Source organism: Mastomys coucha, unplaced genomic scaffold (genome assembly GCF_008632895.1).
Source record: "Mastomys coucha isolate ucsf_1 unplaced genomic scaffold, UCSF_Mcou_1 pScaffold4, whole genome shotgun sequence".
NCBI classification, from domain to species: Eukaryota; Metazoa; Chordata; class Mammalia; order Rodentia; family Muridae; genus Mastomys; species Mastomys coucha.
Window position 1 is genome coordinate 3,919,269 of NW_022196910.1, and position 26,071 is coordinate 3,945,339.

Consider the following 26,071-nt stretch of genomic DNA (forward strand, 5'->3'; position numbering starts at 1 on the left):
TGCCTCGTCAGAAGAGGCATCTCTGACTCTGTCCACAGAGGAAATGAACTCATGGTTGGCAAAGGAAATTTTATTTTTTCCCCTCTTTCCCTCTTATAGCTCTGGCTACCCTGCTTTGTAGACTAGGCTGACTTCAAACATCACAAAGAACTTCCTGCCTCCCCTCTAGGGCTGATTAAATGCTGTGCTGCTACACCCGGCTAACAGTGAAAATTTTAAAAGAAAGAAAAGTTGAGTATGGGCCCTTACTCCTTTAATTCCAGCACCGAGGAAGGAAAGTCAAGAGGACTGGCAAAAATTCTAGGCCATCCAGGGATACATAGCAAGAACCTGTCTTTTTTTTTTTTTTTTTTTTTTTTTTTTTTTTTTTTTTTTTTTTTTTTGAGACAGGGTTTCTCTGTGTAGCCCTGGCTGTCCTGGAACTCACTCTGTAGACCAGACTGGCCTCGAACTCAGAAATCCACCTGCCTCTGCCTCCCAAGTGCTGGGATTAAAGGCATGCACCACTACTGCCCAATGCGAGAACCTGTCTTAAAATGAGAAGGAGATGACCACAACAAGCAACATCAACATACCAAGTGAACATGTTCTAATAGTTCAATATTAAGAATTATAATCAGGGCTGGAGAGATTCTAGAAACATAGTGCTCAGCAATTAAGAGCACTATGGTGGCTCGTGACTATAATGGGATCTTCAGGCATGCAGGTGTACATGCAGATAGAATACTATCTATCTATCTATCTATCTACACACATATACATACATACATACACTCATATATATTTATATATACATATATTTAATATATGTGTATATATATTAAATAATAAATGAATGAATGAATGAATGAATGAATGAATGAATGAATAAATCTTTTTGGGCTGGAGAGATAGCGGTTAAGAGCACAGACTACTCTTCTAGAGATCCTGAGTTCAATTCCCAGCAACTACACAGTGGCTCACAACCATCTGTAATGGGATCCAATCCCTCTTCTGGTGCGTCTGAAGACAGCTACAGAGTACTCATATAAATAAAAAAATAAATAAATCTTTAGAAAAAAAAGGAAGAAAGAAAACAAGAATTATAATCTACATGCTGAGTGAGATACCAGGTTGTGATGGTAAATGTTAGTTGTCATCTGGACTTGACATCTGGAATCAACTAAACCTTCTTGACTGAATCACTTGAGGTCAGAACCCATCCTAACTCTGAGCCTCATCTTGTGGTGTCAGCCCACATAAAGGGTCATGGGAGAAGAAAGCTTTGGCTTTTTGCCTGCTTGCCCTCACTCGTGCTAGCAAGCTCACTTATCTTACGGCTGAGGCACCCCTTCTCTCGTCTGGGAACCTTCTTCTTCATGACTACAATGCAGACTGAAGACAGCCTGAAGCCGTTCTTTAGGACTCCTTCAGGACTCTTGCAACAGATTAGGACAGCTGAGACATCCAGTCTATGGACAATACCAGATTCTTGGCTATCTGTCAGGAGGCAGTCACTATTGGACTACCTGGACCACAGCATATAAATCACTCTAATAAACTTGCTTTTAATATGTTCACACATAGACAAAGACACACACACACGCTCACATACTTAAGTCAGTTTCAGTCCTGTTCCTTTAGAGAACCCTAACTAATACACAAAATTTATGATATAACTCCAGTACTAAGAGAATCAATGTTCTCTCCTGGCTTCTGAGGATAAAAGGCATACATATAGGCAAAATGTTCATATAAATGAAATTTTAAAAATGAAAAAAAATTAAAACATTAAAAAATTAAAAATTAATGTATGGCTAAACATGGTGTTACAAAGTGCTTTTAATCTTGCCAGGCAGAAGCAGGCAAATCTGTGAGTTTAAGGCCAACCTAGTCTACAAAGGAGTTCCAAGATAGCCAGGGCTACAAAGGGAAACCCTGTCTTGAAAAAACCCCAAAACAAAACAAAACAGATGCATGGGGCACACACCTTTAATCTTAGCACTCAGGAGGCAGATTTCTATGAGTTCCACCACAGCCAAGACTACATGGTGAGATACCTCCAACTCCCACAGAGAGAGAGAGAGAGAGAGAGAGAGAGAGAGAGAGAGAGAGAGAGAGAGAGAGAGAGAGAGAGAGAAGGAGAGAGAAGGAGAGAGAGAGAGAAGGAGGGAGGGAGGGAGAGGGGCACGGGGAGAGGCAAAGAGAGACAGAGATAGACAGAGAGAAACAGAGAACAAAGAATAAATCCAGGGGCTGAAGTGATAGCTCAGCTGTTAAGAACATTTATTGCTCTTACATATGACGCTCTCAGCACCCACATGACAACTACTAACCATCTGTTCATTTCTACAGGGTCCAATGTCTTCTTCCTCCCATGGGCACTGCACACATATGGTACATAGAGATACATGTAGGCAAAATACCCATACACATAAAATAAACACAGGTAAATTTGAAAAAGAAAATTGGCCAAAAGTTAAAATAAGCCAGAGGTAGTCGTGGTACATGCCTTTAATTCCAGCACTTGGGAGTCAGAGGCAGGCAGATTTCTGTGAGTTCAAGGCCAGCCTGGTCTACAGAGTGAGTTCCATGACACTAAGACTACACAGAGAAGCCCTGTCTAGAAAAACAAAGACAAAATGTTAGAAGATCAAATCCAGGTGACTCATGTTAATAGATTTCAAAACCTATAGTATCCAATAATTAACACAGAATAGTACTGGAGAAAATTCAGACAAATAGCCACTGAAAGAGAACAAAGACTTCAGAAATAGTAACAGATAACTGATTTTCAATAGATACAATGGCAATTAAACAGCCTAACCCTCCAGTTTCATTCTGGAAGCCACATAAAGGTAGCAGAGAGCCTATTCCCAAAAGTTGTCTCCTCTGACATCCACATGCATGAAGTGACATACGTACGTACGTACATATATACATACATACAATCATAATACATACATACATACATGGAAAGAAAGGGGAGAGGGAGGGAAGGAAACAGAGCAGTGAGTTGTCTCTGTAGGACCCAAGTGGTGACCAAAGAGGACCAAATGGGGGCAAGGAATACTGAGATCAGCTTTCTCAGACTGGGTAGCACTGAAAACAGACTGGCAGTACCGGTGGATCTCTCTCATCAGGTGTCGACTTCTGTTTCTTCACAATCGATTTTATCAACTGGAAATTTCCTTCATTGTGTGTTCATTGGCTTGAGATAGCCTAGCTGCAATCTCTTAAACTCCAGCTAGATAGTATGACTCTTCAGGCTCTTAGCTTCAGGCTACTTGACAAGACCATGGGGGTGCTGAATTAATAGTTTGGACTCACCTGGCTCAATCTTTTCCAGTTACATTCAGTAGAAGATATCTCCGAATGTACTCAATACAAAAATCATCAACTTTCTTAATGCACTATTAATTTTTATTTTGCAAATTTTATTTTGTAAGTCAATTGTATTGCTCTCTAGAGAAAACTTTGAAGACAACAATGTCATCTGTTCCAATGTCAAAAGGTTGAATGTGACTGGTAGACTCCAACTTCTTTCCCAGATGTTCAGGGAAATTTACCGAAGCTGTATCTTTGGTCAAGAACCATATTATTTCAACAAAATGTAGAAAGGTCTAAGGCCTCAACATTTTTCAGCCCAGCTTGTTCTGTAATACAAGCTACCATTTACAGATTGCCTCAAAGAAGTACAAGCTGGTCAAATAAGCCACAGTAGCACATATCAGTCTGGGTTTAATTAGGCAAGACAGGGTGACAGGAAAACTAAAAGCAACCAAGCAGAAACAAGGCAGAATACTCTGGTTGCCACTAGGAGCCACACTTACCATAATCACAGGTGGGCTGGGCACTGGTGTCACAGTATGTAGACTGCAAAGTGGTTTCGGATCCTTGGACAAAACCTAAACACATGTACAAGGTGGTTAATTTCCCCAAACTAGCCATAAGAAAGTGAGCGACTAAGATGGCATTTTAATACAGATTAGCAGGCAGGCCTCCCTTCAGTTCAGAAACCTCTAAAACCTGTAGATTCCATACTTTAATTAGACCTCTGAACACATTAACCAGTACAGACAGGTCATGTTTAACTTGTTACAAGGATTATATAAAAATGTGTAAACAACTGGGCAGTGGTGGCATACGCCTTCAGTCCTAGCACTTGGGAGGCAGAGGCAGGTGGATTTCTGAGTTTGAGTCCAGCCTGATCTACAGAGCAAGTTCCAGGACAGCCAGGGCTACACAGAGAAACCCTGCCTCAAAAAAACAAAAACAAACAAAAAAAAAATATGGAATCAAATCATTATAAGAAAAGCTACTTCTGACCAGAGATAGATGGATTTCTGTGAGTTCGAGGCTAGCCTGGTCTACAGAGTGAGTTCTAGGACAGCCAGGGCTACACAGAGAAACCCTGTCTTGAAATTTCTTTTTAAAGAGGGAGGGAGGGAGAAAGGGAAGAAGAAAGGAGGGGGGAGAGAGATAGAGGAAGGGGGAGAGAGAGAAAGAGGGGAAAGAAAAGCTACTTCTATTTCAAACAAACATTGGGTTAGTTTTGAAATTATGTTAATACCAATACTTACACCTCCTTGCCTGTCTGTCTTTATATTGTGAGAGAGGGTCTCACTTGGAGACTCAGGCTGGCCTCAAATTCACAGCATCTCTCCTGTTTCAGCGTCCTGGGTGCTAGGACAAGCCACCTGACTTATAGTTCTAGTTTCCCCATATGAAGAAGTGTGCACTGCTGGGTAAGCATTCCATCTTCAAGTTTTATCCTTAGAGTTGCTAAAACATAATTACCTACGTTTCACATGTTTATATGGAAATGAGTGTACTATCCATAGTGTGAGCATCTCTACCCTAAAATCTGGCTTTTAGTTTTTTGTTTACTTTTTAGACAGGATTTCTCTTGAGTAGGCCTGGCTGCCCTGGAATTTCCCTCTGCTACTGTCATGCCTGTATTAAAGGGGTGTATCACCATGCCTGGCTCTAACCTAAAATCTTTTTTTTTTTTTTTCCAAGACAGAATTTCTCTATGTACCCCTGGCTGTCATGGAACTTGCTATGTAAACCAGGCTGGCATCAAACTCAAAAGATCCACCTGACTCTGCATTCCGAGTGATGAAATTAAAAGCATGTACCTAAATTCTCTATCTCTTTTTTTAAAATAAAAGATGTGTGCCTAAATTCTCTCTTTCTAAAAAATATTTATTTTTATCTGGTGCTTTCCTTGCATGTATTTCTTCTGTATGTCCCTTGGAATAGGAGTTACAGACCATTGTGAACTGCCATGTGGGTACTTGGAATTGAACCTGGGTCCTCTGGAGAAACAGCCAGTGCTCTTAACGGCTGAGCCATCTTCCCAGCCCCTAACCTAACCTAAAAATTTAAAGCCTTAATTAAAAACCAAAACTTTTTTTTTGGAGACAGGGTTTCTCTGTATAGCCCTGGCTGTCCTGGAACTCACTCTGTAGACCAGGCTGACCTCGAACTCAGAAATCCACCTGCCTCTGCCTCCCAAGTGCTGGGATTAAAGGTGTGCACCACTACCACCCAGCAACTTTTTGTTTCTTAAAGTTTATTTATTTTATGTGTGGGTGTTTGGCCTGAACACCACAAGTGTGCTGGTACCTGCGGAGGCCAGGAGCATTGAATCCCTTGGGACCAGAGCTATAGAGGATTGTGAATTGTCATGTGGGTGCTAGGAATGAAACCCAGGTTCTTGGCAAGAGTGCTCTTAATCACTGAGCCATTTCTAGGCCCCTAATTTGTTTCTTGTTTTTAAAGACAAGATCTTGCCAGGCAGTGGCGGTGCATGCTTTTAATCCCAGCACTTGGGAGGCAGAGGCAGGTGGATTTCTGAGTTTGAGGCCAGCCTGGTCTACAGATGAGTTCTAGGACAACCAGGGCTATGCAGAGAAACCCTGTCTCGAAAAAACAATAAACAAAAGACAAACAAACAAAAAACCAAACCAAAGCAAACCAAAAACACTGAAGGGCTGGACAGATGCTGCACTAGAGTTAGATCCTAGAGCCCACGTCATTCACAACCATCTGTTTGTTAACTCCAGTTCTAAGAGACACATGTTCTCTTCTGGCCCCCAGGGGTACCGTCATACATGGCTGACACACTCACATAAACACATACATGTAGACGAAGGTAAATACATGTAAATAAAGTAAACTATGTTGTGGTGGGAGCCATACTGTGCACTCCAGGCTGCAGAGTTGCAGCCCTACCCTTTATCCACTAGATGTCAGTAGCACTGCATACCAGTCCCCAACCCCCAACCGTTGCCCATACACACATTATAGATAAAAACCAAACAGGACTCCAGATATTGCCAAATGTACCCCTGGGAGCTGGGAGGTGTGAGGCAGGCAAAATCACCCTGATTGAGAACCACTGGTCTAGAGGATGGTTGTTAGATATCCCTAGGTTTTGGCAAGCATTTGACCCAGGGGCTTAGGAGGACTGGCATAAGGCTCAGGTTCCATTAAAAGCCTTAAACATTCCAAACAGAATGTGGGTTACCCAGCAACCACTTAAGTTCAAGCCTGAAATACCTCCAGTAAAGTGGGAGGCATTGTCTATGGCGCTGACTGATAAGTTTCATTGGTCACTGCCAAGGCAAACCCAGGCAGCCTTGGCAACTCACTCAAGAATGATTTTACAGTCACTCAAGCATATTCCACACCCCCTCACCATGCTCATCACCCACCTTCCTCTTTGCTCAAATATCACGGATCTAAGTAGGTAGGCGGTTCCAGCCCAGGATGTTTTACAGCGATAGCTATCTTTACTCTCTCCTATTTTGCTTACATCTCTTCTTAAACCTCACCCTTCCCAGAGGCCTCAAAGCTCCCCATGTAATGGCTGAATCTCTTCAGAATATTCAAGGCCCCAAATACAATATACATTCATTTACTGGCCTACTAAGGTCTGTCCTCACCTATAAGCTGCTTAAGAAATTCTTGTCAGCATCGATAGTGCCTATTCAGCACCTAATTCGGTAAGTTGAGTGAATTAGTGGAAAGTAGTCATTCTTCACCAAGGTTCAAACTCGGTCCCTAAAGCTCCCTGCAACGGTTCAGAGCCTCCGTATGTATAGTATATATTTACTGATTCCCACCGCCCCCTGGGGGAGTGAGGTAGGGGAGGCTGGCTCTTTTCCCCGCTTTAGACCAGATGAAGAAGGGGAATGCCATGAGTAAGGATCTGCGACGTTTTGCACCGAAACTGCTCAGGGGAGGCAATGGCGACAGCAGCCGCCCCAACGGACTGATCTCAGGAGCTCAGGCCTGAGAAGCGAAGTCTCAGACGTGGATGTCCGTGGGGCACTAGTCAGGGACGGACGGAGGTGGTAAAAGCCTGAACCTAACGTTGAGACCCGAGACCTACGGTCACAGAAGACACAAGCAAGGCCTTGAGCAGCTAGGAGATTCCAAGATGCCCGGCTGAGGTCACTGAGAGCCGAAGCTTGTGGGATGCGACCCCGAAGGGAAGAGCCTGAGACGCCATTTTGTGACCACAGAGGGCAATGACCACGACACCACAGGAGTCGTGGGCGATCCTGGCATGACTCAGCCCGTCCTGACGCCCCGGCCTGGAGCGCGCCCTTCACCCTGTTGGGCCTACCTGTGTAGCTCATGGCCGCAGAGAACACCCGAGCCGTGGACACAGACCGCTACTCTGCGCGTCTGACGCCACAACAATCCCTGGGGTCCTTCCACACACGCCCCAGCCCCGCCTCCTTATCTGATTGGCTTGTGCAAACCTCGGACTTCACGCCTATTGGTTTAGCTACCTGTCTATTTTTACACCTTTTCGCGACAGTGGTAGGAGATACTGCCAACCCCCGATGACCCCGCCTTACTCTCCGCCTCCTGTTAACAAAAACCTGCGCCGATAGGCCAAGGGGAGAAGATGGAAAGGTAGAGTTAGAAGGGGCGGAGCTGCATGCAACCTAGAGGTCCGAGCCGACGCGTGGCGGTTGCCAGGTGTCTGTGAGCGAGACACTTGCTAGCAGGAGCAGAGATTTGCGCCCCGCCACTGAAATGTTAGTCATACCCATTTATGTAGTCCTTTCGGCTTCGGCCCCAAAACGAGAATGGTAAAGCCATGGGTTTTTGTTGTTGTTGTTTTTTGTTTGTTTTTTCCGAGACAGGGTTTCTCTATATAGCCCTGGCTGTCCTGGAACTCACGCTGTAGACCAGGGTGGCCTCGAACTCCTGCCAGCCTTTGCCTCCCAGCAGTTGGGAGGCAGAGGCAGAGTTCCAGGACAGCCAGGGCTATACAGAGAAACCCTGTCTTGAAAAAAACAAAAAACAAACAAACAAAAAAACCCAACCAATCAAACAAACAAAACAGAAACAAAACAAAAAGGTGTGTGCCCCTACCGCCCGGCACGGTAAAGCCATGTTGAAAAGAGAAAATTAGTATCTAACTGCTAAACAAGGTCCTGACAAAGGTTATGTGAGATAACGGTAAAACAAATGAAGCAGGCCATGTGTGGTACCTGACTTCTGTAACAGAATACAGGAGCCTGAGGCAGAATGGCCTCGAGTTTAAGGTCAGATTATGCTATATGAATTCTAAGCTACTCTGGGTTCCAGTGAGTCCCTGTCTCAAGGAAAGGGAAAAGAATTGGGGCCAGTTTCATAAAGTAAATAGTAAATATTATTTTCTTATTAATCATTATGTAACAATTCATAGTATTTTTAAGGGCTGAGAATATCGCTTGGTGGAAAAACATTTTATCCTAGTATGTACAGAAGGTCTTGTGTGAGCTCTCCAACACTACAAAATAAAGACGCATTTCTAAATAGACAAAAACCAGGCCATGGTGGCTTGCACCTGTAACCTCAGCATTCAGCAGTCTGGAAGAACACTGAATGTAGAACCTTGTCTCAGAATAAATAGTTGGGCTTGGCTGCACATACCTTTAATCCCAGCAGTAACAGGAAAGAAGATCTTTGTGAGTTTACACAGTAAATTTGTGGATAGCCAGTTACTTTGGTCTCAAAATTTTTGTTTTCTTTTTAAGATTTATTTTTATTTTATGTGTATTAGTGTTTTGCCTGCATGTGTGTCTGTGTGAAGATGTCAGATCACCAGAACTGGAGTTTCAGACAGTTGTGAGCTGCCATGAAGGTGCTGAGAATTAAACCTGGGTCCTCTGGAAAAGCAGCTATTGCTCTTAACCGCTGAGCCATCTCTCCTGCCTCTCAAAAACCACTTTTAAAATAAATGTTTGTGTATGGTATTTGATATACACGCAATATATCTCAATGTATCATGTATTATTACAGATGCTTGACACATGAGAACCTATGCTCAATGCTCAGCTCCACAAAACGAAAACTGCAACCCAGTCCCAGCCTTGTTCTAAGCACTATGCCTGGCTCCTGGCTGTATGGAAAGTCACCATGGGAGATATCCTTGGAGGAACCCTGTAAATAAAACATTTGAGAAACTGCATCAAGCTCTGCTTCTATGATTCATGCTTCTTGTGGTTTGGGGAAATTTTAAAGGTGTTCTATTGGTATTTAGGAATGTTTAGGTTTTTTTTTTAAGCTTATGTATATGTTTTGCTTGAATGTATGTCTTTTGTTTTGTTTTGTTTTGTTTTTTCGAGACAGGGTTTCTCTGTATAGCTCTGGCTGTCCTGGAACTCACTCTGTAGACCAGGCTGGCCTCGAACTCAGAAATCCACCTGCCTCTGCCTCCCAAGTGCTGGGATTAAAGGCGTGCGCCACCACCGTCCGGCTTGAATGTATGTCTATGCAACCATATGCATCCCCAGTGCCTGAGCTGGTCAGAAGAGGGTGCTGGATAGCCTGGACTGGAGTTGCTGTGAGCTGCCATGTGGGTGCTGGGAACCAAACCCAAGTCCTCTGTAAGAGTGATATGTGTTCTTTGCCATTGAGTCATCTCTCACTTCTTGTTAGCAGTTTCTTTAGGGGTAATAACAATGGCATTGTTTAAAAGCCTAGATCCTTCAAAGAAACATACTGAAATAGTTGATAGGATAGCCAAAACTGTTCTCCATAATTTAGATGGGGCAGGGGAGGTAGAGAAGTACAGATTAGGATGTTGCTGTGATTAAATGGGTTTCTTTTTACCATTTGTCCAGGATACAATGTCCTGATAACAATTTCTCCCCAAACACTTTTGCAGAAGAAAGCTGGTCCCAGTGCACTGTATGCATGTGAACAGGGAGCATGCAAAGGAGGTCTGCTTTATGTTTACTACCTCTTTGGCGTGCCATACTTTCTGGCATCCTAAATAATGTACAGCCCCATGATATCTATAGATCCTTTAGTTTACTTTGTAGCATTTGGTATGATTTCATCCAAGGTCTTGTTTAATTTCTGATGTCCTCACAGGTTGAGCTTAGGCCAAAAGTTAAGGTTGTTTCTTTTGAGACCATGGAGTGGTTTAAGCAAAGACTTAAGCTATGCTCAAGAGTTTTAGGAAAAGGTCTGTTGAAAGAACGGTACATGATCTTTGCAAAAATACACAGCTATTAGTGTAGAGTAACACGTTACTGTGTGCAAAGACACAGCCATCAGTGTATGTAGTAGGTAGGAAGGTCTTCCATGTTATTACTTCTATCACTGGAACTTTCAAATTTTCTGTTGCTTTTATATTTTAAAAAATGGATTTTATATTTAAAAATGCTATGAAGAAACATGTTTGGGTCAGTTCTTACCATGAGAAATCCCACTTCTTTTCTTGTCTTGGACATGACTAATGACTGTGGAGGATGAGAAGAGCCACCACATAAAATAACACATTCCTGGGCTAAGAACACCTGCAGGTTTGTCACAGCAGCTGTTAAACCCTCCTCCCCAGGCATAAGGACACAGTAGGGGAGTAAAGAAAAACAGGTTGGAAGGGACTTGCTGCTGTCCACACCCAATGAGATTAGTCCCACTTTCCAGCACTTGGCTGGTTAGTGAAAATGATGAACTGAGAAGACACATGGAATAAAAAAGTAGGAGACAACAGAATCTTATCACCTTAGAAACGTTCAAAAAATATTAGCTGAGCAAGAAACTAGCACTGTTTAAAGAAATAAAGTCAGGCTGGGCAAGTCAGGCACAAGCCTTTGATCCAGGTGGATCCCTTGATTTAGAGGCCAGCCTGATTTACAGAGTTCCAGGACAGCCAGGGCTACATCTTGAAAAACAAAACACTCAACTTAAAAAAAAAAAAAAAAAAAAGGCAGGGTAGTAGTGGCTCATGTTTTTAATCCCAGCTCTCAGATCTCTGTGATTTCAAAGCCAGCCTAGTCTAAATACCTAGTTTCACGAGAGCCAGGGCTACACGAAGAAAGCCCAAAAATATAAATAAAATAAAATTAAGTAATTCCCTTTCCCTCTTGTTATTGGCGTTCAGATATCTCTTCCTGACATTTATCTTGGTATAGCTCAGGTATAGCTCAGTGGCAGAGCACTTGCCTGCTATGTTCAAAGCCTGGGATAAGATCCCCAGTACTGCATTTAAATCCTATCTTAAGATAGCTGAGTCTAAACTCTGAACCTCATTCCCACCCAAAGCACTCAGCAGATGGATGTTTCTACCCAATACCTTAAAGGGTTTGTAAAAGCTCCAAGGCAAGAACCACTCCTGTAGGCATGTTATTGTAGCTGGTTAAACCCAACCAGCCTTTCTGTCTTGGCTCCCTTCCCAGGCCAGCCAACCAGAACCCCTCACCAGCCAGAGTACCAAGGGCCAACAGCTGAGAACTTGGACTTATCCCCAGCTGTGTCTTTGGTGGCTAACAGAGGAAACCCAGGGCCTTTCGCCAGGCACAACCCTGATCCCCAGCTCCAGCTGTCAACCAGTGCCAGCCTGTCCACTTCACAGAAAAACACACACTGGCTGTTTGCCCTGGGGTGTTTCCAGAAGAGAAATTTAATCTAATTTACATATTTCTAGGTACATTGATAACCAAAAGGTGGCCACTGAAAAGGTTAAAAGGTCAATTAGCTCCCGGTATCTAGCTGGCCCAGGGTTGCAAAATAAAAAGATCCACGTTCCTTATTCTCTACACAAAACGCATTTTTTAAAAAAGTGAAAGATCTAGGGAGCTATACATAGAAAGCAACAGTGAAAAGGGGGAGGGTGGTAAGGGTGGGGGAGGAGAGTCCCACCCCTCACTCTACCCTCCCAGCCCTGGAGCCCCTGAGGCTCTGATGTGGCAGGAGGCAGCTGTCAGCTTTGAGCTCTTCCAAGCTAGGAAGGCCTCTTTTGGGGGGGGGGGGGGGGGGGGGGGGCAGCCAACAAGAATTTCCGTGGCGTTATGGGCTCAGTGGGAGCTCCCAAGCCCTAGTATGATAGCAGAGGGAGCATGGATTCCCCTGAGCAAGCACCGTGGCATGATGTGGTCGTTTGACTTGGGAACTGAGGGGGCTAGGGCAGATCCCAGGTCTCACGAGGTGCATGTGCGTGTGTGTTTGCCTGTGCGTTAAAATAGATAATGACGGGGCAAGAGGGAACAGGGGTCTTTGGGGTCTTTGCAAATGGCCACGAATGGCAGACATTGCCCTGCCTGGTTGCTAGACACAGGGAAGTACTGTTCTCCCCTGCAACCAGATTGGCCACTACCAAGGGCCTGGCTACTGCCCCTGCTAGACCAACCAGAGTCTTTAAGCTGGGGGAAGGGTGGCTAGCTGGCTCCCAGTGCCCAGGTTGTAGTGTGCCCGGCCTCCAAGAGGTGCCGGTTTGAGGTTTTGGCTTGCTCCTTTGGAAACGGAAAAGAAAGAGGGAAAGCGGGGAGAGGACAGAGGAGGGGATGGGTGGCACAAAAGGGGATCCGGAATGCTTGTGTGTTAGGGTGCCTCTACAGCTGCTGTCTGTGCCTGCGGGGCCTGAGGTTCCTCAGGCGGAGGGTCTGCTTTGGAGAAGTTCATCTCCAGGATGTGCCGCTGTAAATGCCGTACCCATTCTTCCTGGATAGAGAGTGGGCCCTGGAATTCCACTTCACAGAACCTGCATAGGAACACAGAAAGAAGTGGCCAATGCTTTGAGGAAAGGCAGAAGTGTAGTCTAGTCCAAGTGCTTAGGCATATCCACTACTACACAGCATAGATGTTAAGACAAGAACTCAAGGGAAGAAGTGTCTCCTAGTGGACAGCCATGTCTACTATTGTGGAGTCATGGCAGGGTCTCCTGGACATGAGATCTCCAGTGCTCCATAAGAGGACTCCCCAGGTGCCTTTGCCATGTGATGATGGCTCTGGGATGGTGGTGGGTATAAAGCAAAGCCTGTCTAAGCATCCTTCCTCTCTCTTGTGGCAAGCCTTAAGCTAGGTTCTAATGAACAGAGGCCCAGAGCATCATCTCTATCGCTACAGACAACTGAGGTGAAATTCAATTTCTTTTTTTTCCCTTGGGATTTTAGGAGACACGTTCTCTAACTCTGTAGTTTAAGCTGGCCTCAAAATTATGTAATTTTATGGACTTATCCTGGTGGCAATCTTCTTGTGTCAGCCTCCCAATGCTAGGAAGGACAGCAGTCCTGAACCATCAGCCAACTTGGATGCCATCTTTTTTTTTTTCTTCAAGACAGGGTTTCTCTGTATAGCCCTGGCTGTCCTGGAACTCACTCTGTAGACCAGGCTGGCCTTGAATTCAGAAATCCGCCTGCCTCTGCCTCCCAAGTGCCGGGATTAAAGGCGTGCGCCACCATGGCTGGCTTCCAAATTCTTTTTCAAGATTAAAAAAAATAGTGGCAGGAGCAGGAAAGCTCTTGTCTAATGTTACTAAGCTGTCAAATGTCATAGCTAGGACTGAACCCAAGTCTAGCTGGCTACAAAGTTCAAGATATCAGTCTGATACTCTGAAGTTCCACTGTCAGTGAGAAGAATCCCTTAACCTGGGTGCTGCTATACTTTAAAACAGCCTATGAGACCCCACCTCCCAAACTGCACATTTTCAGGCTTCTAATGGCCAAGGCCCTACTAGGTGTTAGCATACCTGCACTTGAGGGTATAGATGTTGCCCACAAACTTGACCAATGATGTTTGCGGGGGCCGAGGCACCAGGGAGGGGACTGGCCGGACCCGGGGTGGGGGTTGCCGCACTTCTTCCAGCTTCTGTTGCAGGTCATTGGCTTCCTCACCACCCCGAGCTGCAGAGGCATCTGAGGGGCGGGCTTGTCTGCGTTCAAATTCTAATGGACAGAGTGGTAGGTGATGTAAAAGAAGGGCTAGGGCCCTGGAGACATACCTGCTTTCAGTGAGCACAAATGGGCAGAGGTTGTTGAGACTTAAGACTAGGTATCACATGCAGTGATAGAATGACACACCAATAAAGGGAGGGGATTAAGCAACTGAGCTGTGGTGGTTGGCTAAGCTCTAGAAGGTGTCTACTGCCCTCCCAACCCTCCTCCACCGGCACTCACTGTTGATATTTTGCCGTTGATGCTCCTCTGACTTCACGGTCCCAGGTGGGCTGGTTGCCAGAGGCCGTTCACCACTGTCAGCTGCCCTGCCAGCTTCAGGCCCTGGTTCTCCCCCAGCACTTCGGCCAACCAGGGATAGGCCCCCAGGTGCCAGCCCCAGGGGTGGCCGCTTGTCACTGTCACGGCCGTGGCCAGCGCTTCGGAACTTCTTGGTAAAGGGGCGGCCACCTTGGATGTAGCTTCGGTAGGCACCCACTTTCTGAGGCCGGTGTTTGATCCACTCACTCAGGGTCTCGATGGGAGAGCCGTTGACACACCACTCCGTCACACCGAACTGCCGCAGATGTGCCCTCGCATGGCTGGCTAGGGCTTTGCGGTTTTCAAAGTAAAGGCCACAGAGCTCACAGCAGGCCTCGGTGGCTACAGACAGAGGAGGTTGCTATTCTAAGAGTGCAGGAATACCCAGGTGGCCTAAGCAAGGTCAGGAGCTAATCCCACCTCCCACAGGGACCTTGCCTCAGGGGCCCTGCGTGCCCCGACAAATGCCATCCCAAGACCCTACCACCCACTGCTTACAGGAGTGGGAGGTCTTCTCGTGGAGAGTCTTTGCCTTGAAGGGCAGTTCAGTCTGGATGTAAGTCTTGGCCTTGACCTCTGCTGGGAGGAAACGGTCCTCCTGGAGGGGCCGCTTGGTTGCCACTGGGCCCAGGTAGCTGGTAGCTGAGGGCTTGGACCCTGTGATGGGTGACAGGCTGAGCTCCCGGGGAACCTGGGTTGGCCCACCTCCTGGTTTTCCTGGCCGGCTAGCCAGGGGTGACAGAGGCAGTGGGGAATGCATAGCCCCAGGAGCTGCTGTGGGAGAGCCATCTTCAGTGAGGGCAGGAGCCAGGTCTCCAGCTGGAGGCTCTTTTTTGATGAGGCACAGCTTGGACTTCTTCTTCAGGATCTCCCGAAGTGTGTCGATGGGAGAGCCATTGACAGACCACTCAGTCACACCCATCTGGCGCAGGTGGGATCGTGCATGGCTGGATAGGCCCTTGCGGTTCTCGAAGAACTCACCACAGAACTCGCACCGGATGTCACGCACTGGCTCTGCCCGAGATGCTGCAAGGGGTACAGGGTGTCGGGGGAGAGAGAGAAAGAAGACATTGGCTGTGGACAGGAAAGAAGCCTCCAAGCTCAAGACCCAAGATAGTGCCAGACTTCTGGATGCCCTATCCATGTGGCCCCCTCCAGACTCCAATAAACTGCTCCCTCACCTGGGCCTTTAAAGGGACCTTACCCATCCAGTCCTTCTACTTATCTTGTTATCTCAAATTCTAGCTGTTTTTACAAAGTCTCCCTGAATAAGGCTGGGCAAGCTACTTCCTCCCTCTGAACCTTAGTTTTCTTCTCTGCAAGATGGGGATGAAAACCTATATCTCCCAATACTGCTGAGAAGGTGTAAAATCAGAAAGGTTCAGAGCATATGGCAGGGTGCTATCATGTGAGCTCTAAGGTGAAGCCCTGGCCATGCTTGCCTGCTTGGGGTATAGCAGATAATCAACCAAAAGTGAACACAGTGTGACAGAGTGCCAGGGAAGCAATTAACACTGACATGATAGCAAGTATGCTGTATGAGGAGCTTCTGTAGCCAGCACCATGCTAAGTGCTTCATCACATGTGAGACATGGGATTATGCTGATCTCTATCCTCTATATGAGGAAACTTGCCCAATTCACTTACTACAACATTATGGAGAACAGAGATCTTGACTAAAATGTCAAACACTCAATTACCAGGAATGTTAGGCATAGCTCAAACATTTGAATGCCATCCCTCTATCCTTCCAGTGGCAGACATCACTAGCGGATCCTTGCAGCTAAGAATCTGGTTGGCAGCCACTAAAATTGGCAAAAGAGGGCATATAGATGTAATTATATGATTCTGCCACTTCTGCATGAATAATAGAGAAACAAGCTGTACAGGAGTATAAACAGCAAGTTCTGTGTTCTCTGGACTTGTTGAGCTTCCATTTCAGTCCCACAATCTATAAAATACTGCTAAAAGGGCATTAAAGAAGAGCACCAGATAACTGTTCTACCTATCCTGACACAGGGTCAAACTTACACAGGTTCAAGGGTGCCATATCTTCTCGAGGTGTGCCCCAGGGACCCTCAGATGGGTGTGGCTCCCCATGAAGGGCCCCTGGCAGCATCTCCCTCTTGATCTCCACTCTCATGTGTTCAGGCTTCAGTTTCTTGGGCAGAGAGGATGTAGCAAGGCCTGAGAACATCTTCCGGGCCGTGGGAGGTGGAGAAGCAGTCGGTGAGTGGCCCAGAGGACTGCCTGGTGGTGGTGGCAACTTCTTGGCCAAAGGTGAAATGTGAAGATCAGAGGGACTTCGGGCTTCTAGTGAGCTGCCAGGACCTCCACTGCCCACCACCTTGGCCAGGGCTTTTGGGCTAGGACCTGGTGGGTGGAGGTGTCCACCTGGCCTGGATTGGGTCCGTCTCTTCAGGATTTCCCGAAGTGTGTCGATGGGTGAGCCATTCACATACCACTCAGTCACACCCATCTGGCGCAGGTGGGAGCGCGCATGGCTAGACAGGCCCTTTCTGTTCTCAAAGAACTCACCACAGAACTCACATCGGATATCTCTTGTTGGCTCTGGGCCTGAAGCTGCAGCAGGAAGAAAAAGGGTCAGTTAGAATTAAGGACATCATCTAGATAGTCACCTGTTGGAGTTTCCTGGCCAGCTAGGTATGGGCAGCAATGTGTTCATAAGCTAGGGTGGTAGTGGATGGCAGGTACAAGTGAGGGAGCTGAGGGGTGGGGTCAGACCCTGGGCAGAGGTAAGGTGCAGAAGAGGCTCCAGAGAGCTAATAGGACCTCTGTCCTGGCAAAGCAGTACCAATACTCCACAGCTTTGTGGGTCACCATAAGAACAGGGCAGGAGACAGGACGAAGCCAGCCTAGGTGCCATATACTGTCTAGACCTGGGACATCTTCCACACCAAAAGGCAGGACCTTCCCCTTGACCTTCATTCTTAGGCAGGGTCATGTTGATAGAGGTCAAGGCCAAGAGAGAAGTACCAGCAGCCCATTGCCAACAAAATCTCTGGGTTAAGCCAGCCCACTGCCAAGGGCCCCTGTCTACTCCCTACTACAACAGGGAGGGAGTAGGGAGGGGGCCATGACCCCCCAGGGAGGGGCTCTAGGGCCCACAGGGAGGAAGGGCAGCTGAAGTGAAAACCTACAGAGGTTGAGAGGAGATGGCTCCACATCAGAGGCCCAGAAAATGCCGGCGGCCGAGAGATCCTGCTTCCCCCAGGGACTGGCCATACCCGAGGCCTTCAGCTTGGCCTTCTTGGCCGGCGGTGGGGGAGGGAGCAAGGAGAGGGCTGTGGAGGCGGAAGGAGGCCGCCCCAGCGGGGCCAGGGCTCCCCGCCCGGGTGGGAGGCGGATCTGGATGCCGTCCCTCCTGATGAGCCCGTGGAGCACGTCTATGGGGGATCCCTTGGCATCCGGGTCGCTGACGCCCAGGTGGCGCAGGTGGGCACGGGCGTGGCTGGACAGGCCCTTGCGGGTCTCAAACCAGGCACCACACAGCTGGCAGTCCAGCTCTCTGCCCCCGTCACTATCTAAAGCTGCGGAGACAAAACACAGGGGGAGGGGGTTCACGGCCGCCACCTTGGTCGGCCCTAAGGGATGAAGGCAGGAGGGTCTGCTGTGATTTCCAGCTGCCCAGGTGGTTAGGAATCCAAATTTCATGCCTTAGACAGGTTTTGGCTTCTTTTTGGTTTTGTTTTGTTTTCTTCTTCTTTTTTTTTGTAGATTTTGTAGATCTCAGGTAGCCTACTCCCTGCCTAGCCATTGGCATCAAGTAAAGGTGGGGAGCTTATGGATGTACTTCTGTGTCAAAGCCTGATGCTCTCCCTCCTCCCCTGGGACTTCTGCTACAGGAACTACAGGGGAAGATGGAATGTGAAGGAAGAGTGTGTGTGGGGGTAAATCACAAGACTACCAAGGCCCCCTCCCCTAAAACCACAGCAGATTCAATTCAAGTGGCTGCCAGGAAACACAGGTATCATCAGGCTCTAATACCTGCCAACATGTAGGAAAGCATGATGGATACCTCTAGAAACCTGACTACTGAACTTGGAGGTTTTCTTTCCAGATCCTATTTGCCAAGTACAAGGCAACCATGATGGAGGGTCTCTACCTTTGGGCACAAACAGGGAGATGCCTCAGCACAAATGGCTAGGAGACATGAAAAAAGGGGCCAATGTAAGGAATCTCTGTCTGGTAGACTGTCTACCCATCTACCTGTATGGTCAAAGATATCCCAGACTCCCACTGGGAAAGCCAGGTCCACAGGCACCCTTGTTACTTTTACCACCCCTACCATCATTCCAGAGGACAAGAGCTCTTCTCAAGTGGCAAGTAGGCCCCTGTAGGCTCAGATCTGTAGCAGACCTCCAGGGGAAGATCACCAGAATGGGGAAAAAAATCATCACAAGACAGCCCAATAGGAGACATAGCGAGTGCCTCAACTAGCACTGACTGGATGACCCAGGCTCTGGAAACTACAGGTCTTAGTTTCTACCCTGGGTCCTCCTCATCTGAGGACCACATAACATCCCAGTACCCCCCTCAGCTCCCAGTACCCAAACTCACTGAGATTCAGAGGTCCCTCATCCTCAGACTGGGGCCATTGTGCCTTTGGGGAAGTTGGCCGGGGACTCAGGGACAGCTGGGGGCTCTTGTCCTCAGGATTCTTGGGTGTAGGGGATCCTGCCAGAGTCAGTGGGGCCTTCTTGAGGAGTGGAGAGCTGGCTGGGTGGGTCAGGCCCTTGGCTGAGAAGCCAGGAGGTGATTTGATGGCTTTGTTGACAGCAGGGGCATCCATAGGTTTGGCCAGGGTGAGTAGGCCAGGCCTGGCAGCCCCAGCAACGAACTCCTTTGGTGAGTTGGACTTCTTGGTCAGGCTAGGGGGCAGCCCAAGGGGAGCATCAGGCAGGCCCTTCTGTTTCACCAGCTCGTAGAGGAGGTCGATGGGAGCACCACTGCTTTCTGACTCTGCGACCCCAAGCTGCCGCAGATGTGAACGTGCGTGGCTGGACAGGCCCTTTCGTGTCTCAAAGCAGGCACCGCAGACCTCACAGGTGGTCAGGCTCTGGGCTGGAGGATGAGATGGAGGCCAGGATGGAAGGCTATGAGGCCTTTCGGGTATAACTAACCCATTCTCCTCCCATTACCCAGGTGTAAAATAAGTGTTTTGCTTTTGCCAAATCCCTTTGATCCTGACAATCATTCTAACTTGGTGGGGGTTAGTATTTCTTGTCTGAAAGTAAGGAAACTGAGGCTCAGAGAAGAGAATAGTTGTGCCCAAGGGCACACAACAGGAGACTACACTCTCTGTGGTCCAGCCAGTGGGAATGCCTTTCAGACCTACACCATTCCAGAGTGCCATGACAGTATGTTTACACAAATGCCTGTGTGCATGACATACATCACATATGGAGCTGATAACTAACCTACTCTCTGCAACTAACAAAACTTCAAATGCTAAGTCAGAAAAGGTCTTAGTAACAGTCCTGGCCCACGCCCCATCTACTTCTTGGCCTCCCCTCCTGACTTCAATGGTGCAAAGGCTGGTTGGTTTTGCTCTTAGTAACATACCTAGGAACTAGCATTACACGAAAGAACCTTGTAGTCTACAGAAAAACAAATATGAAACACATGAAAGATCAAAACCAACAAGGTTGGCGAATGACCTAAGTTTGTGATCTCTTGCCCACCTTGTCCACCGCTTCACTGGATAGTCCTTCCTTATCCAGTAAGGTAGTAGCTGAGGGCCACACACATGGTCACAGCTATAAAAACTCAATGCAGAAGAGTGGCTGAGTAGGTATCTCCTTGGTGCCTTAAAGTGCTATAAGGAAGATGAGTGCTAACCCATATTATTCCAAAAAGTGCTTTTGTGATCATGACTATCCTGGCCACTCACCCTTGAGGTCTGGCAGCTCCTGTTTGCTGCCATGAGGAACCTCTGCGGCCACTTTGCTGCTCAGCCGACTGGCCACCTGCTCCAGGGTCCCAGAGACAGGCAGGCTCTTCTTTGGGAGTAAAGGAGACCCCAAGTCCATGGCCACCATTGTGTTTTCCTCAGAACCCAGGCCTGTGGGGTGGAGGAGACAGGCTCAGCCCAATCATGAGTCAGGCTGTCCACCCCAAAAAGGAGAATGAAAGAACGGTACTTCTTCCTCATCGTTGTCATTTGCTCTCACTTCTGGAAGCCACTCATTCCAAAAGAGCTGAGCCTGCACCCATAAACCCTTGTGGCAGCCCCATGCAGGGACACTGAGATTGTCCAATGACAGGAAAGACAAAGAGTAGTTTCAGTCCAGTAGAAGGTTCACTGGTCTGAGAACATATTGCAAATTTGAGCTGAGATTCCTCATCAGAGGACCCTTTAAGACAAATCCCTCTCTGGGGGTAAAAGTGAGAACAGTTAAAAGAATCACACAGAGTCTGGAGGCCAGAGAGACAAGGTAGAAAAAGCAAGAAGTTGAGGACAGGGAGGGGGAAATCTCTACCAGACAAGGGAGCTGGGGTTTCAAAGACAACAGCAAGCCCAGCAGTAAACTATTCATCACCAGCTGAACTGGCCAAGGTAAGAAACTCGGGGACAGGAAGAGTGGGAATGACAGAAGTTTGCACGAAGTTTCTTAAGCTTCCATCCATCGAGAAAGCCTCCTCCGGTAAGAGATATGTAGGGAGAAGGAATCAAGGGTATTTTCTTAGTCTGAGTTTTCATTAAAGGGGACAGGCATGGGGGATAGTAGGAGGCGATGAGGTAGAATTCTGAACAAGAGTTGAGGATGAAAGAACAGTGTGTCAGATAGACTTCGGAGACGACCAGGACAAAGCAATGGGCCACGGGGTGAAGGCAGGTGGCTCTCTGCTCAATCTGAGTCCCACAGAGGCAAGAAGACAGGACAGGAGGCTACCGAGATCATGACACAGAGTACTTTGTCAAAGTCTCCAGGTGGAAGTGGGCGCGTCTGTCAGATGGGGCAGGGCCAAAAGTGGCTTTCCAACACCGAGGGGATCGGAACCGTGACAACTGGGAGCTTCTGAGACTCCAAAAGAGGCAGGGGACTTCTGTCAGAGCCGGCGTGTCCCGAGGAGCGACTGCAAAGTGCTTCCGAAGCCTGGGACCTCCAGGAGGCTGAGAGAAGCCCAGGGCCCGAGCGCCTGAGGTGTGTGTGTGGGGGGTGCCACAGAGATCGGACGGCGGGTGTTGAGGGTGGCGACGGCACTTTCGGGAGGGACGCCGACTTTCCCCTCCCGGGACCCTCCCCTCCGCCAACTCTTACCAGGAGCGAGCGCGGGCGCAGGCCCGGGCCCCGGCTCCGGCTCGGCCTTGGGCCCGTCCCGCGACGGCGGCGGCGGCGGCGGTGGGGGTGGAGGCGGCGGCGGCGCCGGGAGAACCACCGGTCCTGGACTCGGGGGGCCTGGCGAGGGCGCCCCCGTGGGTGCGCGCTCCCGGGCACCCCCCGCGCGCGGCCCCGCCGCCGCCTTGCTCTCCGCTTTTGTCACTCGGCACTGGGCGGTGGAGGCGGCCATCTTGGCTCCGGCGCACGCGGGGCGGCCGCCTCAGGCGAGAGCAGAGGAGCGCCGCGCGCCGCGACCTCCGAGCGTGCTCTGCTCCGCCCCTCCGGGCGCACCCAGGGCGACCTGATGAGCGCCGAGTGCCTCGAGCGAAATGCTCTGGGCGCTGAGAATTCCATTTCCACTCTCCCGGGAGCCGCTCCGAGTTTAGGGCCAAGCTGCCATCCGCCTCTAGCAGCCGCCACACTCCAGGATATACACATCTCTACAGCTAAAAAGGGAACCCTCTAGCCACACACATTCACCTCAATACAAGCACTCAGAATTAGAATTCTGACAGTAGTGCTTGGATCTGCCTCTGTTCCATTCTTTTTTCTTTAAGTCTCTCTAGTCAGGTAGACAAACCTGAAACTGATCATAAGTATCCTTACTCAAGGCAAAGCTTCTAGAACAATACTGAAAAACACTAGATCCTCCACCACAGCGATCCCCCCCCCCCAGCCCCACATCACCCTAGTATCTATCTAGGTGTTCCCAGATAGTGTTGTCCCGCAATCCAAGAAAATTGGTCCCTCCTCACCTATGATTGTAGAGCACTGTTCACTCCTCCCGCCCCAACTTCAAACTGAGACGTCCTGCTGTTCCTTGACAGATGGGTGGGGCCTGAATTTGACCTGTGCCCCGCCCCCAATTTGGTGCCTTCCCCTTCTGGCTCACTTGGAAAAAAGGGAAGAACCTTTTAAAAAGAATTGCGGTTTAAAGGCGGTGGTGGTGCACGCCTTTAATCCCAGCACTTGGGAGGCAGAGGCAGGCGGGTTTCTGAGTTCGAGGCCAGCCTGGTCTACAGAATGAGTTCCAGGACAGCCAGGGCTATACAGAGAAACTCTGTCTCCAAACAAACAAACAAACAAACAAAAGAATTGCCACGCAGGGCCACTGCCCCAACCTGGCCCCGATTTGGGATACCATTAACTTTGCAAAGTTTTAGGGTCGTTTTAACTACCCCATAACACTCCCATCTCTGTTCTCTGAAGAGATCATTCATAAATGTCTCTCTCCTTCCTTTAGACAAAGCCAATGAAGAGCTAACTCTTGCTTCTTCTCACCCTAGGGTTTGGGCCAGCTCCCTTTGGGGAGTGGCACATAACTTTTTTTTTTGATAGAAATAGATTGGTCATAAGTGAATCTGGCTATTATGTACTTGTCTCATCCTTGGGAGTGTCTGGCCCTGGTGCCAGATAAGAAGTGTGAGCATGATATACAGGCCTGGGCTGGGGGTCAGAGCTGGAGCTTTCATAGACTACTTTCTACAGACCTAGACACTCTTAGAGCTGGCTCTGCCTTCCAGCCATGCCTGAGACATCGTAAACCAAATTAAGTGGGAAGGCTGGATCCCTGGTGAGTAATCGTTTACTAAATGCAAGAAGCCCCATATCCCACTCACCTGGTCTCTCTGATGTGGCTTCAGCCAGCCACCAACCTGTCTGTGCCTCAGTTTCTTCTTGTTTAAGAAAGAGATAGACATCCTTTTTGACATCCTTGCCCTATCCTTTGAAAAACTCTCAAGTGCCTTCACCTGGCTTACAGATGGGAGTGGGTCTAGCCAAGTCTACAAGGCTACATCTAGACAGTAGCCTGGGAACTGAAGTAGAACAACCATAGAAGAAAGCCCAGCCGCAGTAACCGTGCATCAGTTCTGCAGCTTAGATGTTCCGTTCCCCAGAGCCGAGGACTTCAGACTCCATTCAACTGTGTCTTACAGTCGAGTTCTATGTCCCCTACTTCTGTTTCTTGAGACAGGGTTTCTTCCCATAGTCCTGGCTGTCTTAGAGCTCACTATGTAGACCACTATCTTTGTCTCCTGAGTGCTAGAATTAAAGGTGTCCACCACCATGCCCAGCTGAGTTCTCTGTCATTTAAAAGCTCCCAAAAAGTCAGCTTTTTTAGAGATCAGGTCTTTGACTTTTCCTCTAGTTCTGCTGAACCCATCCCTGCAATCTGATACTAAATACTGATTCTAGATTTCCAGATACTATCGATAAGATGCTCAGAAGTCCAATTCCGCCTATGTGTGGAAAGCAGATAATCCACAGTTTCTTTGTCTGTAAGATGAGTACACAACAACCCTAAGGCTAGGAACATAGCTCAGTGGCAAAAACATTTGTGTACCATACAAGAGGCCCAGGGTTCCATGCCCAGCACATCAAAGTAAAAGAATATAAACCTTTGCCCTACAATCTTGTTTTTTGTTGTTGTTGTTTTGTTTTTTGGCATATCTGAGATAACAGAGGTTAAAACCTTAGTACAATTGCTTGAATATGGGAGGAGTTTGTCAGGGTTGCTGGGTAAAACTGGTTGAATCTAGAGTCTGGGTTTTATTCTATTTTTTTTTTTTTTTTTTTTTTTTTTTTTTTTTAGTGAGCGCTGGGAACCGAACCGTGGGTCTTGCTTATGCTAAGCATGTACTCTATCACTTAGCCACATACCTAGAGTCTGGTTTCCCAATCTGTACCATCCACTACAGTAAGATAACAAGTGGCTCAGTACTGGTCATATTTTAAGTGCTTAATGGCCACATGTACCCAGTGGAGGCCAGTACAGAATGTTAAACACTATTACTGACATCTCACAAAGTTCTATTGAACATAGTATTCAACATAGGAAATATTTTCAGAACAAAGAATTTGCTGCTCAACTACCTGGATTGCAAAGCTTCTCTCGCTCTGGCTATATAATTTGGGGCAGGTCAATTAAGTTCTCTGTGCCTCAGATTCCTCCTTTGTAATATGGATATGATGAAAAAACACACTTTAATAGGCTTGTTGTAAGGAGTTCAATGGCTTTGTGCTTGTAAAGTGCCATTGCTTCTAGAAAGAACTCATTGAGAAACTGGATTCAGAAAGGGCCATGAACCAGCCCTTGAATAAAACAGAAATTACCCCATGTGGTAATATAGCGGTGAGAAAATCTGTTAATATGCCTTTTTAAAAAAAAATAGGATATGACTATGTAGCTTAGCTCATGCCTGGAATTTGCTATGCAGCCCAGGCTGGCCCTGATCATCTTGCCCAAGCCTTGAGTGCTGGAATTACAGGCAGATGAAATGCTTCCAGTAAAGCAGAGTGGCCACCCTCTAACTTACCCATCCATTCCTCTGCACCCCTGGGGAAGGGTAGGAGCCTGACCTGTCCCCTCCCCTTACCATCTCCGTAGGTTGGCCCAGGGTCCTCAGCCCAGGTAGGTGGGAAGGGCATGGAGTGAGGAAAGCGTGGCCGTCGTGAAGTGAGGAAGCTTCCAGGTGGCCCACCAGGCTCACGGCCCAGGGGACTCGGGGGCAACTCAGCTGCTGAGGTGGCCAGCAGCTCCTGCAGGATGTTGATGGGTGAGATGGTAAGCTCCCAGTTGGTGATGCCAAAGTCACGAAGGTGGGCCCGGGCATGACTGGAGAGGCCAGCCCGAGTATCAAAACCAGCCCCACAGAAGTCACATCGCATCAGGCTAAAGGTGCCCGGGTCGAAGTTAGCCACTGCAGAAAGAAGACACAGAGTTCCTGGGTTGGGGTAGTGGTGAGGGGAGCCGCTCTCCACCCCAACTCTGCCTCCTTCACAGGACTTTTCCTGCTCTAGAGATCGCCCTGGAATGACTGACTTCCCTTCTGTTGTTGATGCTTCCGCCTGACCAGAACCTCTCAGCTTGTGCACCCTCCCCAAACCAGGCACTCCAGAAAGCTTGCCTTCCCAGACCTCCACTTGCACATCAGGCAGCGTTAGGAACATCTTCTAGAAGAGGCTGCTCTGGATTGGCAATATGAGAGTATTAGACAGACATCCTTTCCTTGGCTATTTTTGCCTGACATGCTCCTATACTATAAATTAAATGTAGGTTATATGAAGAAATGGACAAATAGAGAATGGGATACTCACATCTGGGAGCCTTCTCTGAGACCTCAAGGTAGAGTTACAGTTTCCTCTCTCAGATTCAGAGCCCTGGTCACTTGATGCCATAACTGCCTAGTTTCCTGGCTGTCTACCGCTTATCCCCACACTTTAGCATCTCTCTCTCTCTCTCTCTCTCTCTCT

The 26,071-nt window shown here is 48.0% G+C and overlaps 2 protein-coding genes and 1 long non-coding RNA gene across 16 annotated transcripts in view; 1 reads left to right on the forward strand and 2 right to left on the reverse strand.

Moving 5' to 3' along the window:
• Akap8l (A-kinase anchoring protein 8 like) overlaps positions 1-7,752 on the reverse strand; it is a 32,186-nt gene extending 24,434 nt beyond the window's left edge. For 2 of the 3 annotated variants that reach the window (XM_031350423.1, XM_031350424.1), the window contains exons 1-2: positions 7,619-7,752; positions 3,813-3,887 (exon numbers count right to left, since the gene is read on the reverse strand). In XM_031350423.1, the coding sequence (XP_031206283.1) occupies positions 3,813-3,887; positions 7,619-7,631 (88 nt within the window). In that variant the 5' untranslated portion in view covers positions 7,632-7,752. Of the gene's footprint in view, positions 1-3,812; positions 3,888-4,562; positions 4,765-6,333; positions 6,490-7,618 lie in introns of those variants that run through there. The other variant, XM_031350426.1, reaches the window with a different exon arrangement.
• Positions 7,753-7,824: 72 nt separating this feature from the next.
• On the forward strand, positions 7,825-9,460 carry LOC116076578. Its single transcript, XR_004112996.1, has 2 exons — positions 7,825-8,039; positions 9,292-9,460. It is a non-coding gene; the product is annotated as an uncharacterized LOC116076578 (long non-coding RNA).
• A 2,419-nt stretch (positions 9,461-11,879) lies between these two features.
• The window catches only part of Wiz (WIZ zinc finger), a 27,723-nt gene continuing 13,531 nt past the window's right edge, over positions 11,880-26,071 (reverse strand). For 5 of the 12 annotated variants that reach the window (XM_031349187.1, XM_031349186.1, XM_031349194.1 and 2 more), the window contains 9 exons: positions 25,195-25,518; positions 20,386-20,556; positions 19,053-19,556; positions 17,633-18,022; positions 16,503-17,054; positions 14,970-15,497; positions 14,394-14,813; positions 13,967-14,162; positions 11,880-12,979 (listed from right to left, as the gene is read on the reverse strand). In XM_031349187.1, coding sequence (XP_031205047.1) covers positions 12,820-12,979; positions 13,967-14,162; positions 14,394-14,813; positions 14,970-15,497; positions 16,503-17,054; positions 17,633-18,022; positions 19,053-19,556; positions 20,386-20,556; positions 25,195-25,518 — 3,245 coding nt within the window. In that variant the 3' untranslated portion in view covers positions 11,880-12,819. Of the gene's footprint in view, positions 12,980-13,966; positions 14,163-14,393; positions 14,814-14,969; positions 15,498-16,502; positions 17,055-17,632; positions 18,023-19,052; positions 19,557-20,385; positions 20,557-21,757; positions 22,057-25,194; positions 25,519-26,071 lie in introns of those variants that run through there. The other 7 variants (XM_031349189.1, XM_031349195.1, XM_031349193.1 and 4 more) reach the window with 5 other exon arrangements.